At 35.5% G+C, this 14382-nt stretch overlaps 1 protein-coding gene and 1 pseudogene across 5 annotated transcripts in view; both read right to left on the bottom strand.

Moving 5' to 3' along the window:
* AKAP9 (A-kinase anchoring protein 9) overlaps positions 1 to 14382 on the bottom strand; it is a 152621-nt gene that overhangs the window by 62520 nt on the left and 75719 nt on the right. For 4 of the 5 annotated variants that reach the window (XM_042917550.1, XM_042917567.1, XM_042917558.1 and 1 more), the window contains 5 exons: positions 14079 to 14303; positions 12855 to 12995; positions 12264 to 12367; positions 9649 to 9854; positions 2458 to 2690 (listed from right to left, as the gene is read on the bottom strand). In XM_042917550.1, coding sequence (XP_042773484.1) covers positions 2458 to 2690; positions 9649 to 9854; positions 12264 to 12367; positions 12855 to 12995; positions 14079 to 14303 — 909 coding nt within the window. The remainder of the gene's footprint in view (positions 1 to 2457; positions 2691 to 9648; positions 9855 to 12263; positions 12368 to 12854; positions 12996 to 14078; positions 14304 to 14382) is intronic. The other variant, XM_042917578.1, reaches the window with a different exon arrangement.
* On the bottom strand, positions 7403 to 7526 carry LOC122214716 (annotated as a pseudogene).

Below are 14382 nucleotides of genomic sequence, written 5' to 3'. Positions count from 1 at the left end.
CAGGAGAGGGGCTGAGAGAGAATCCCAGGCAGGCTCCACACTGTCAGCACAGAGCCTGACATGGGGCTTGAACAAACTGTCAGATCATCACCTGGGCCAAAACCAAATCAAACACCTAACCAGCTAAGCCACCCAGGCATCCCTGGTAATTTGCTCTTAAAGATACAGTCTATATTCTATCCCAGAAAAGAATTTAGACTACCTCCTTACAAAGAAAAATGAACCTGGGAAAAACTCTGGTTATCTGATGACTATTCAGAAGGCAAATATTTCACTGGAAATATGTTGTTTTGATAATGCCTTCTTTGTTAAATGCCAACAGCAAGTTGCCAAGATAAAAAGAAATGGATAATGAGAAAGTAACCAAATAGTAGGTGGTTAACAAGTGATTTCAAGGGTCAGTAACAAGGAGAGGACCCAATCACTAACTTAACCTAAATGAATTTGGCATTAAAACACAAAATATATAACAATATTTGCCAAATATGATACATCCTACAGTCACTGCTATTGCAGAGACATTCCATAACAGAGCAATTTCTTAGAGGAAAAAAAGTAACTTCAATAAAAGCCAGACATTAGAAATAGCAAGACATAGGGGCGTCTGGGTAGCTTAGTCTGTTAAGCGTCCGACTTCGGCTCAGGTCATGATCTCGCTGTCCATGGGTTCAAGCCCCGTGTTGGGCTCTGTGCTGACAGCTCAGAGCCTGAAGCCTGCTTCGGATTCTGTGTCTCCCTCTCTCTCTGCCCATTCCCCACTCATACTCTGTCTCTCTCAAAAATGAATAAAAGATTAAAAAAAAAAAAGAAATAACAAGACATGAAAGACATGTCTTTCAACTTCTCAACTTCTGTTAGAAATACACATGGATCTAGGATACTCTGAATAAAGATATCAATGAAAATGTTAATACTGGCTCTAACTGATGACAATGGAGTACTCATTCAAATAACACCATAGCTATGATTCTACAGCTTCTTTTACGTAACTTCAGTAACTTAAGAAATAATTACCATAGTGTAAAAAATGTTATAGACAGAGAAAATTGCATTTTAACTTATAAATGGTTGTGTCCCTTTAAAATTTCTATAAAAACTGTGCTTCAACATAGAAACTGTCCCTCACTACCAAGAGATACTGCCTACCAAGAGACAGTAAAATGAGGTAATCTATTAACGTTCATGAAAAGGAAGTAAAAATGTGAAGGATTACAGGTATGATTTGTTGTCACATGACAACAGTAGTTAGTGTGTTAGGACATACTGGAGCATATAGTTTAAGAGATTGCTGATACTATACCTTCAAATAAATAACATACACTGCAGAATATTACAAATAAGGGTAAAGTTAAAATCTCTTTTGAAAATTAAAAACAGGGGCGCCTGGGTGGCTCAGTCGGTTAAGCGGCCGACTTTGGCTCAGGTCATGATCTCGCGGTCCGTGAGTTCGAGCCCCACGTCGGGCTCTGTGCTGACAGCTCAGAGCCTGGAGCCTGTTTCAGATTCTGTGTCTCCCTCTCGCTGACCCTCCCCTGTTCATGCTCTGTCTCTCTCTGTTTCAAAAATAAAACGTTAAAAAAAAAAAAAATTAAAAAAAAAAAAAAAAAAGAAAATTAAAAACAGACCTACCCTATGACCCAGCAATAGCACTGCTAGGAATTTACCCAAGGGATACAGGAGTACTGATGCATAGGGGCACTTGTACCCCAATGTTTATAGCAGCATTCTCAACAATAGCCAAATTGTGGAAAGAGCCTAAATGTCCATCAACTGATGAATGGATAAAGAAATTGTGGTTTATATACACAATGGAATACTACATGGCAATGAGAAAGAATGAAATATGGCCCTTTGTAGCAACGTGGATGGAACTGGAGAGTGTGATGCTAAGTGAAATAAGCCATACAGAGAAAGACAGATACCATATGTTTTCACTCTTATGTGGATCCTGAGAAACTTAACAGAAACCCATGGGGGAGGGGAAGGAAAAAAAAAGAGATTAGACTGGGAGAGAGACAAAGCATAAGAAACTCTTAAAAACTGAGGGTTGATGGGGGGGGTGGGAGGGAGGGGAGGGGAGGTGATGGGCATTGAAGAGGGCATCTTTTGGGATGAGCACTGGGTGTTGTATGGAAACCAATTTGACAATAAATTTCATATATTAAAAAAAAATCTCTTTTGATATCAAAAAAGTAATGTTCAAGAGTCTAGAAAATCTGAAAATTAAAACAACATTGAATTTTGAACTTGAAAAGTCCATCAGGACATTAAATGAACTCTTACCACCTGAAAAGAAACCCGGTGATATCAAAGATCCCTGTTGTTACAAAGATAACCAATTGTTAAGAACTTGACTAAATTTACGTGAGACAATAGAAAGAAAACATTTAGATGTTCACTGGCTTAAAAGAAAACCTACTGCAAATTTAGTACATATTAGCAACATAAAGAGGTTACCTGACTACTCGTTTCACTTATAGCTTCCAGGAGTTTCTCAACTGCTGCTTGTAGTCGACCGCTAATACTGAGCATAAGTTCTTCATTTTCAGGGTCTATTTCAGTTCCAGCAAAACCACTCCTCATGAGTTGTTCTGAGAGATCTGTCCCCTCTTCAGTTACTTTTGACCATATACTACTGTCATTTCTTGGCACATCACCTCCAGAATAAGAGGGTATAGATTCATCTGTAACTGGAATAACAGTATTTTAAAGGCATAAACCAATTATGTTTAGTAATTATAGTAAAAAAAGGTTATAAAATAAAATGAAATTAAAACCTGAAATCACTGAACTATAAGGTCTTTTTTAAAAAGGTCTTTTAATAACAACACTGCAACATAATAAATAGGCAAATACAGAATGTAGTATTATTTGATAACAAAGCAGGTAGGAGAAGAAGAATGCTATGCTAAGAGGGCTTTCTAGAAATTAATACTTGGGTTATTCAGTATTTTTTTTTTCTTTCATAAAAGTTTTTAAAACAACTTTCCACAGGTATTTACTAAGTACCCACCATGTAGGATTTACTAAGTAATGGAGACTTACAGGTGGCAAGATCTGGTTCCTACCCTCAAGGACCATTTAATGAGAAAATAAATACATAAACGACATGAAAAGAAAAATACTGCAATGGAATATTTCAGGTGTATGGAGGGATAGAAGAAGGGCTTGATTTTGTCTAGAACAGATCCTCTGATTTCTGAGCACAATACTGGGAAGCATCACCAGTTCAGGCTAGACAGTAAAAGGGACTAAGATCATTTTGCAGCTTGAAACTTTTGTAAGAGGTATACTACAAAGAGATTAGTAGGCTAATGAGCAGTACTCATTTAACTATGGACATATATATCCACATTATTCTTATTTTTTATTCAGACAAACTGAGTTGACATGGGCAGAGAATCTGGACGTGTTTTCTGTAAACTGAAATAAAAGCATAGGTTACTCATTGCTGTCATGGAACACGATACTCATCTGTGGCAGCACAATACAACCTAACAACAAAATGTCCTAAAGAAGAATTTCCTATTCTTTTATTACATGTAGTATGTATTTCTTATCAGTAACTGTAGAAAGTTAACAAATTAACAGCAAACTTTAATTTCCAAAGTACTTAGAATATTCAGTTTGATACAGTCATCCAGGAGAATAAGAGCTATTTATTAAAATGTCTTGCTGAGGCAGCTGGTGTGTGTAGTTCTCTCACTCTCATGTATGAACAGTATTAGATACAGTTTCAGATGCAAGATCTGAATGCAGCACAGTTCAACGTTCACTAAATACCTCCTCTATACAAGTCACTGGCTAAAGAATCCAAGACTGGATTCTAGGAAATGATTTAAAAAAAAAATTTTTTTTATGTTTATTTGTGAGAGAGAAAGAGAGACAGAGTGCAAGTGGGGGAGATGCAGAAAGAGAGGGAGACACACAGAATCCAAAGCAGGCTTGAGGCTCTGAGTGGTCAGCACAGAGCCTGATGTGGGACTCAAACTCATGGACCACAAGATCATAACCTGAGCTGAAGTCGGCCACTTAACCAATTGAGCCACTCAGGTGCCCCACCTAGGAAATGATTTTAAATGTTCGCTATCACATAGTTTATCAAATTCTTAGTGTAACAGCTAATACAATTTTCCCTTTGTATTTTTACTCTCAAAATTTAAAAACAGACAGCAACCAGACTAATATTTACTTATGTTATTCCACGTATTCAAAATTGAATGTCTTGATAAGAGGGATCAATACTTTACAAGTATTCATGAGTTCAAAATGATCTTGGAATTCAAAATGAATTCATATAAAGTACAGTACAATGTATATTACAAAGTTACTAAACAAAATGAATGTAGTTCAGAAACTAAATATTTTTGAAAAAACTATGGAAGAAATAGTTTTATAAGTGGTATTTAAAGCTAAAAATACATGTTACATAGCATCTTTAAGGAATTAAATGCATTCTACAGTGACCTTTTCTAGTAAGCACAGAGAATCTGACAAATCACAGGAAAGAGAATAGTCTGATATGATGGGGAGTCAAGGCTTTATGGAGTCAAAGTGTGGAGAGAAGCTGGGATGAGGTAGGGAAGACAGCAGAAGGAAGGTAGCTGGGAAGGAGGCTTGATCCAAGTTGTGAATGGTCTGAACTTTTATAGGAACCTTGGAGTTGTGCTATAAATTAATGAGGCAGTGAATGATTTTTGCACAGGAAGACATCAAATCTATAAATCAAGAAGCAAATTGTAGGAATGCAGTGGAAGGGATAAGAAGAGACTGAGTGGAAGAATAGATGAGAGGTGTTGAAATGTGAGATAAAGATGGGGGGAGGGGCTGGGCACAGCCAGAGAAGATTAAATGCATACATAAAACTAGGGAGAAAGAAAAGTAGTAAAAGATGATCCTGGGTTCAAGTGTAGATTGATTTGTAGGTGAAAGAAAAGTCATTAAGAGAAATACTCTGAAAGTCAGGAGACCGTACACAGAGTAGGCATAAAAAATGGTAAGTCTGAATGGGCTATGTGGAAAAGATGAGTCAACTTTTAGAAATTTGGGTCTGCAGAGACTTAGGAGTCATTTATATTAAGGTGAGAGTCAAAATCTTGAAAGTGGATACATTTACTTCATAAGCAATAAACAACTACTTTCCTGTTTCAGGAGAGAAGGAGGAAAAACATAGTTGGAGCCTCCATAGTAAAATAAACTTACAAAAGAATGTGTGTAAAAAAAGTCACAGACAAGGAGACAAGAAGAGAACATTGCAAAAAACGTAGAGATGTCAGTAATGTTATTTGTCTACAAACTCAAATAGGAGAAGGACTGAGAAGATAGTATTAGATAGCTGGGAGGTCACTGCTGTCCTGACAGAGAGCAACTGTGGTAGGAACAGGAACCGAAACTGGTAGAAGTACGGGTTGGTCTAATCCCTCATCAAGACTGTCAAGGTTTATCTTGAGTGGGGAGCAAAGTTAAGAAGAACCAGTGTACTTGAAAAAAATATATTATGAATATTATTATATTATGAATTATTTATATATTATTTTATATATATTAAAAATCAATGGTGAGGAAAACAATTGAAGATATTGTATACTGCATGGGAACAAATCTCAAGCAACAAACTACAAAAGACACATAAAACAAAATGGCTTATGAAAGGTCAGTGAAAGTTAATTTTTTCAAATGCTAATAAAAATACAGATTAAAGTATCTTTTCTAAAAATGAAGATGTCAACTAGCTTACTGTATTTTACAGTAACATGTGGAAGATATAAACAAATAAAAATAATGTGAGTATGTTCCAATGAAAAAATCTAATTTTTTTTTTTGTTTGTTTATTCCAATGCAATAAAAGAACGAGAAAGACAGCAAGTTTATGCTGCATTTGTAAGAGTTTTCAGGGGGAAAAAATCAGAAAAAAACATATATTAACAGGGCAATGTCATAAAATGCCAATAGAAACCTCAGAATTGCCAGCCTGGTGAAAAAACTCATGATTTCAAATTGGTGAACCACTGATTTCTCTGCAGATAACGGTTAACACAGCAGATGATGGTTAAAGCATTTCCTTTAGCCATTTACTTTATGGACTTATACCATGTTCATTCCGTATCTTCTCAGGTTAAGCAGGGAAGGTGATCTGATAGGGCATTCCCTAAACCAATGGCCTTCTGAAGATCTCTAGAGCCCTAATTGGAAACCACGGACTCTACTTTGCCTCTTATACTATACCTCAGAGATGAGTGAATTGAACTGAAGCCCTGGGAGAGATTTGCCTCCAGATAACTAACTGAGAATCCAGGGCCTCCAGATAACTAACTGAGCGTTCTATCACATCACACTACTCCAAAAGGAAGATGCAGCAGATGAAACTCAGTGCTTGGCTACCTAAGAGAGAGGTATGCATTGTACCACTGTGCCATTACAGTGCTGGCCTCAAAGAAATTTTCTTTCAACTCATGCTAGGGGAACTCATTCTTATGAACTACTTTAAGATTCACTCAAATTCAAATAATTTGATACTGGCTCAAAATCTCCCTTCACTTTCATAAACTAGGTCCCTCTTATGTGGCAGCAAACATGAGCAAATCAATTAATTACTTTTTTAGAGAGTTAACAAGTCTATACATGTTTAAAATCTAAACAAGTTTGGACTTGAAAGCTGGAAATAAATCACAAGTGCTACTACCTACAGTAAAAAAATGATACATAAAAACTGAAAAGCAAACGATGCTTCATAATCAGATTAAGACTGAACTTTCTGTTATATTAAATAAGACATAAAAGAAATATTTCAATAGTTCCTTTTAGTTTTTACAATAATGCTTCCATGAAAAATATTAAGGAACATCAGAAAAAATTCTTATAAATGAGTGTCAATTTTTAAAACCAATACATTCTTCAAAGTTTATCAGAAAATTTAAAGTTTTAAATTATAAACTCTATTAATTCAATAGTCTCTTCAAGATGCAAAATGGATCTTTAAGTGTCCCCCAGTGATATTAATGGTCATCCTAATTAGTTTGATAAACACTTTTACAATAAGATCAAGAAAGCGTTACCTAATTCTTTTCTATACATCAAGATCCATTTGTAGAAATAAAATACCCCTGATTGAGAGCTTAACAAAAGGGTGACATTAATTTGAAAAAAATGCTTCTACAAAGTTTGAAAAGAATGAGTATGACAGAAAGTTTAAAAATTCAGTATTATTTATAGGGCATCTGGGTGACTCAGTTGGTTGAGCACCTGACTCTTGATTTCGGCTCAGGTTATGATCCAAGGGCTGTGGGACTGAGCCGCGTGTCAGGCTCTGCACTGAGTGGGGAGCCTGCTTAAGATTCTCTCTCTCTCTTTCTCTCTCTCTCTCTTTCTCTCCCGCCCTTGCCTCTGAGCCTCTCCCTTGCTTGCGCGCTCTCTCACTCTCTCTCTAAAAAAAACAAAAACAAAAAATTCAGTTATTATTTCAGCTCTTATTAAACTGATAAGAACAGATACCACACTTGATCTTAGCCAAAAGGCCGAGAAGCGATCTTCAGCTCTTATTAAAAGGTTTTTAAGGGATGCCTGGGTGGCTCAGTCAGTTAAGTGCCCAACTCTTGATTTTAGCTCAGGTCACAATCTCACAGTTCATGAGTGTAAGCCCTATACCGGGCTCTGTGCTGACAGCGTGGAGCCTGTTTGGGATTATCTCTCTCCCCGCCATCTCTGCCCCTCCCCCACTTGTGCACATGCTCTCTCAAAAAAAAAAACAAAAAACAAAAAACAAAAAACCCAAAAACCAAAAAACACCTTAAGAAAAGAAAAGAGGTTTTTCAAATTATCTTTGTACTCCTCCAAAGAAGACATCCAGATGGCCAACCAACACATGAAAAAATGCTCAACATCACTCATCATCAGGGAAATACAAATCAAAACCACAGTGAGATTCTGACACCTGTCAGAATGGCTACCATTAACAACTAAGGCAACAACAGATGTTGGCGAGGATGCAGAGAAAGAGGATCTCTTTTGCATTGCTGGTGGGAATGCAAGCTGGTGCAGCCACTCTGGAAAACAGTATGGAGGTTCCTCAAAAAACTAAAAATAGAATTACCCTACGACCCAGCAATTGCACTACTAGGCATTTATCCAAGGGATACAGGTGTGTTGTTTCGAAGGGACACATGCACCTCCATGTCTATAGCAGCACTATCCACAATAGCCAAAGTATGGAAAGAGCCCAAATGTCCATCGATGGATGAATGGTTAAAGAAGATGTGGTATATATACACAATGGAGTATTACTCGGCAATCAAAAAGAATGAAATCTTGCCATTTGCAACTACGTGGATGGAACTGGGGTGGTATTATGCTAAGTGAAGTTAGTCAGAGAAAGACAAAAACCATAGGACTTCACTCATATGAGGATTTTAAGAGACAAAACACATGAATATAAGGGAAGGGAAACAAAAATAATATAAAAACAGGGAGGCAGACAAAACAGAAGAGACTCATAAATATGGAGAACAAACTGAGGGTTGCTGGAGGGGTTGTGGGAGGGGGGATGGGCTAAATGGATAAGGGGCACTAAGGAATCTACTCCTGAAGTCATTGTTGCACTATATGCTAACTAATTTGGATGTAAATTTAAAAAAATTAAAAAAATAAAAAAAGTTAAAAAAAATCATCTTTGTACTCAACTGAGGCAGTTTTACTTATAATTTCAAACTTTTCTCTGCACTTAGAAACATGCTACTGGGCAAACTGTAATCAGGTAAACTTTCTGTAAGTGGGATAATCTCTTTTCATTTCTCCACATGAAACTTCAACAAAATGCTCTCAAAAACTGAAAATATTAGCACTCTTAGAAGGTTTGCCTCTAACTGGGGAGACATGCTTGGGTGTGGAGTGTACTACAGTATCTGAGAGTCCAGACCCTATCTTTTCCCATTTGACAAAAATTTTCTCACCCTTTGATTTCCTGATTCCCTTATCAACAAGGAATTAAAAAACAAGAGAGACTGGATGTCAGCAAGTGTGAAACTAAGAAATTCCAAGAAGAAATTCTGACTCACATAGCTGGAAGAAGACAGAATTAGGAAGAGAGCTACATTCTTTCAGGACCCAACCTCTGGATCCACACATATTCTGTCACACTTCAAACTACTTTTCCAAAAGGAAGAAAGGAGCTAGCAGAGGACAGCCTAAAGATAAGTTCAAGCCTTGGGTTTCTTACAAAGACATTCTTTTAACCATTCTCAACAGATGTGAAACTGATGCTTGATTCCTAAAACTCTTTATTTCTAATCTTAAAGGGTGGTTTCAGGATGTTGCCAATACCTCATGGATATTGGATATCTCATGGATAAAAGTCCTGAGAAGTGATGTAGAATTTTTCTTTTATTGGTGGAGAAATTAAATAGCCTCTGGTTTCTGTAGCACAGCAGTATTCCTGACTATGTACAATAACAACTCCAAGACACACACTTGCAAAAGCTATACAATAATGGTGTTCTGAAAACAGTGGTTCCAAAATATGTGTCTGCATATCTTTTTGTTGGAAACAACTTTAACATTCTCTCTTCCGGGTTTTCAACACATAGCAAACTGCCTTGCTCTCAGAAAGATTTATGAGATAATGATGACAGTCTCAACAGCATATAAAACCAGTACCTCCTGTGTGTTCCTCATGGATACATGACTTTATAGGTGCCTCTCCTTCCGACCTCCAAATAAAGCTGGCAGATGACTGGACCTTACTAGATCTATCTAGAATACCAAGAACATGGCGACCAATTGTTTCTTCAACAGCTGCTGTTGTCTTTACAACTTCTAAGAGGATCTTGAGAAGTCTATTATTAGCTTTCTGCAGTGCAAACCTGTATAGAGAAAGAAACATTTATTAAAATGCTTAATCTTTTTGAAGCAAACACTGTGCTTATGTTCCACACAAAATGTACCAAAAAATATTTGACCTGAATAATAAAATATCATGATATTCTCTATGAAAATAATATGCATAGCACTTAAAATGAAGTGCTTTTTTACAAATGTGCAGTACTTTACTGACCTTAAAGTAATCAAACACCTGACATTTTAAGGTAGTAGAGTTTCCAAATTAGAAGAAAATTTTAAGGAGATGCAAAAGTTGTTTTAAAAATTGTGTTAGTATCCAAGCATATGCAAGCTGATAGTACCATTTATTGTTCTTATACATAGTTCACATTTAATCTTTCTATGTGTCAAACAATATAATTTAAAATGTAATTTAAAAATTCCACCAGAAAAATGTATTTCTACAACCTACTGGTGATAATCTAGATAATTAAATTATAAAAACAGGCAGAGACCTGTTTTTAACAAGATCTATTGTGCAATATCACTATTTGCCAACACCAGAGGAAGTATCATTTATTACATCTGCTACAGAGACAGAAATTTCTCAAGTTACATAAACCATATTCATTGCAGCCAGTAGAAGGAACCTATTTTCAACCAATTGGAATCAATGGTGGATCTCTCTTTTTTAAAAGATGTCAAACACTCTCATTTTCAAAAAATTAGAAAACACTGCTTACCACCCACTTAAATATCTCAGCAAAAAAATCAGTGTTAACATTTTAATGCCTCTCTTTCTAGATTTCCCCTCTGCCTCATAAATATATACATTTTAAAAACAAAAATGGAGTTATCCAGGACAAAGTGTCTTTGTAAGGTTTTTCTTTTTTTGCTTAACATAAACACCTTTTCATGTCAAGAAATATACTTCCATAAATGGTAATTCAGAAAATTATCTGATTAATCTTCTGAATAACTAAACAATTCTCTTATCCTAACAGCTTAAATCATTAAGAGTACTACAGTGGCAAACTTTATATTTAATACATATAGGTAGAATAAGAGACTTTCATGGTAAAGGTCCACTGCTTTAAGACTGTTTTCTATCTCAGCTTCACACTGTGGGAGATCACCAACAATCAGGTTAAAGGATATCTGTTTTCACCGGCACATGACATAACTATTTTTAGACAAGGTAATAAACGGGCAAGTTTTCCTTCAGTATTTGTCAAGTGAAAGAGACTAGTTCTATTTTTGCACCTATATCAAGTTCTCTGCTTACATGAGGTGAGGATATTAAAAATAAAACTCTAAGTAATTTAGTTAGTAGGCAGTAAGTCAAGGGTTTTATTTAACTTTTTCTGAAGTTTTGTTCAAGCCCCAAACACATCAGGATTAGGACAACTTGAAAATATTTCTAAATCAGAGAAATGATTAAAATTAATATGATGGTAAAGAGAGATAATAAAATATGAATACTCATTTATTAGCACTCACTACAAAAATTCCTAAAAATTAAATACTGCATAGTTTTAAAAATATACCAATTAGAGATAAAGAATATAAAATAAACAAACTGTTTATTTTATATTGCCATGGTAACTCTAATTTTCATACACTGTCTTTCTTGTTTGAGTTCCATACTGACTGTGTTCCATACTGATGATCCAATGGGGAAGCCAAAATCTTAGGGGCCAAATTCCTCCATGCAAGCTGAGGAAGGAGGTTAGGAGGACACAGAGGGTTGACAGTCACAGAAATTGGAAAAGGAGGAAATTAAGTTAGTAGATATTAATTTAATTTAAAATTAAAGAAATTATTTTCATTTGAACAGAACAAATTTTAAAATACTATGCCTACAGTTCTTAACACAGGGGTAACTATTCTTACTTAATATTTTACATTTTTATATTAACCTCTACAAAATCAAATCAGGGAAAGTTTTGTTAACATCATTAATTTATTCATGATATAAAAGTGGGATCTATCAAAAGTGGGATATGGATTAAAAGTTCTCATCTGATATGCAATAAATCAATGAAAGAAGCTAACTGTAGACTATCACACTTAATTTTTTTCTCATCACAAACAAGGGAGGTGGCTTATATTGAATGTACGTCCATACAGTGAAGAAATACACACATGTACAATTGTGTTTTTAAGGATAAAAAATGGCATATGAGCAGAATAAAATTAATCAAGAAAGGTTCAGTAACCAAATAATGCCTTACCATTTACTGAGATAAGTACATGACCAATATCGAATCAAAAATTACTTTATATAAAAAATATTTTTAAAAATTTGCCTATCAAAGGTTGGTAATTCTTTACACACAGAGTAAAATGGACAAAACAAATGTACAAGATCAAAACAAGGACAAATAAAGTTTATCACACTGAAACAACTATTTTAATTCCCTCTGTACTGAAAAAATACACATTCTGTATACCTTTCATTGGTCAGAATATCAGGAAGCACATCTTCAGGTTTTCTGTCTAACTCCTTTTCTTTAAATGCCTGTTCCTCAACTTCCTCCTGGTTTTCATTTCCGTTCTGTTTAAGGTTGTGTAAAGGTAGAGAGGACAAAAGAGAAAGAAAACCTGTCATCTTGGAAACACCATGTCATTCTTCTAAAGTGCTATAAAGTGAAACAGAAACCTCTGTGTGCAAAATAGATAATCTTTGAAATAATATTTAACTACATTTTATTAAGAGATTAGCATTATCAAAAAAGCTAAGGCAGCCTAATACACAGATGAAAACAGTTTCACTGGGTTCAGGCTAACGCATGCTGTAGTGTGACATCCAGTTTGTTAGGCTGCTCCGTGGTGAAGCAACAGCTGCTGCTACAGCAATGTCTGATTCAAATTACCTTAAATGGAACGTGAAACATCTTGACTCCACCTACCTGGCATGTAAACAATCACAAATCTGTTAAGCTCCACACCCATAAAAAATATATTTCCCACGGACAACAAAGACAAACAGATCCTACTGCATGTTGACCCCTGGACCCTAGGTGGGCCCGAGTCCATACTACCTGTGTTTGCGTACTGCTGTTGCGCAGCTCACAACACAGCTTCTCTCTTCCCGCTAGAGACAGCTGCTTTAGTGCTTCCAGCTCCTCTAAAAGCACCCTTTCTCTCTCTGAAACCAGGTTTTCATTATCTATTGAGGATCTCTAAATAAGAAAAAAGGTCATGAGAGAATATTGTTTGCGATAGAAGAAAAAAGCAGAAATAATAAGCAGATTTCTTTTAACCCAAGGACCAAGAGAAGGCACTTTCTACATATGAGTCACATCCCATGATTAGGGGTTAAAAGCGTATATAAAGTTCAATGCAAAATTTGAAAGTTAAAATAAAAAACTAATTAGGGCTAGAATATTCAGGAATTTGTGAAGCTCAATTAATAATATATTCATATGTCAATTTTGCATTGAAAATTCAGAAATTTAAATTCACAAAATGCGATGAAGAAAAGCAAAATCAATTTTTTTCAAATGATGTTTTATGTTCAACTGCCAATTTTCCTATTCTATATCGGAAAGAACATGTTTTAAGTTTTCTCTATTTTTTATCTCTTAAGTTTTCAAAATAAATGGAATAAATTTGTTTTCATAGGAACTTTTGTAAAAATATTTTGTGCTTTTCTGTAATGATTTTGTGAGTATACTATATACAGCAATTGATAAGAATACAGCTCCCAAATGCCAAGGAGTCAGAAAAAGGGATAAGAACGTTATATAAATTTGCATTTGTCAAATCAAGAAGAAATGTTTCCCTGGAGAAAGTCCCAGAAACATACTACTTCAGATTTCCATTCATGATTAAAAAGATAGATTAAAGATAAAGGTAAACCTTGGAAATGCTAATTGGTGGACTCACAAAACTATAAATGAATATGGGAAAACGGAGTATCAACTGCACCTCAGCACAAAGAATTTCTGTCACAGAATACTATCACAGTGCTTTTGCGTGTATGATCAATGGAATGATTAAAAACAAATATACAAACAGCCTTGTAGCCACTTTTCCAATGCCTAAAAAGGCAGATAAATAAAATGGCACAGACGCAATGCACTCCAAGGTTAAGTCAGGTGTTCCTAACAAGATCTAAGGCTGTTGTGCTGATGGAGTCTGTTCTTAATGTTAAACACTTGTTTTTATTCAGATCTTGGCAATAGTTTTGACTTTTTAAATAAAGGCTATCTAAAGAATACTGCTATTTTAATCGGGGAGAAAAGAGATGCTAAGTCTCATACCTGGGCTAATTGTCTATTCAGTCTCTTAATCTCTTCTTGTAGCTGTTCCTGGTCTTCTCGCTGTCTCTCCATCTGGCGCATGTGTGCCTGCCGTAACAGTTCTGTCGCCTGTTGATGTTCTTGGTATTGTCGCACAAGTTCCTGCCTCATATCTTCCAACTGTTCTTCATTTAACATTAGTTGTCTAGAAGCATCCATACTTGATACCAAAATTTCATCATGAATCTAAAAAGGTAGGAAAAAAAAAGGCAATCATAAAACATTTTGTGGCAATCTGTCAGCATCAGTATTTTAATATAAAAGC

The sequence above is a fragment of the Panthera leo genome, chromosome A2 (assembly GCF_018350215.1).
Source record: "Panthera leo isolate Ple1 chromosome A2, P.leo_Ple1_pat1.1, whole genome shotgun sequence".
Taxonomy (NCBI): Eukaryota; Metazoa; Chordata; class Mammalia; order Carnivora; family Felidae; genus Panthera; species Panthera leo.
The sequence above is the reverse complement of the archived record's forward strand: the minus strand, read 5'-3'. Positions and strand labels throughout refer to the sequence as shown.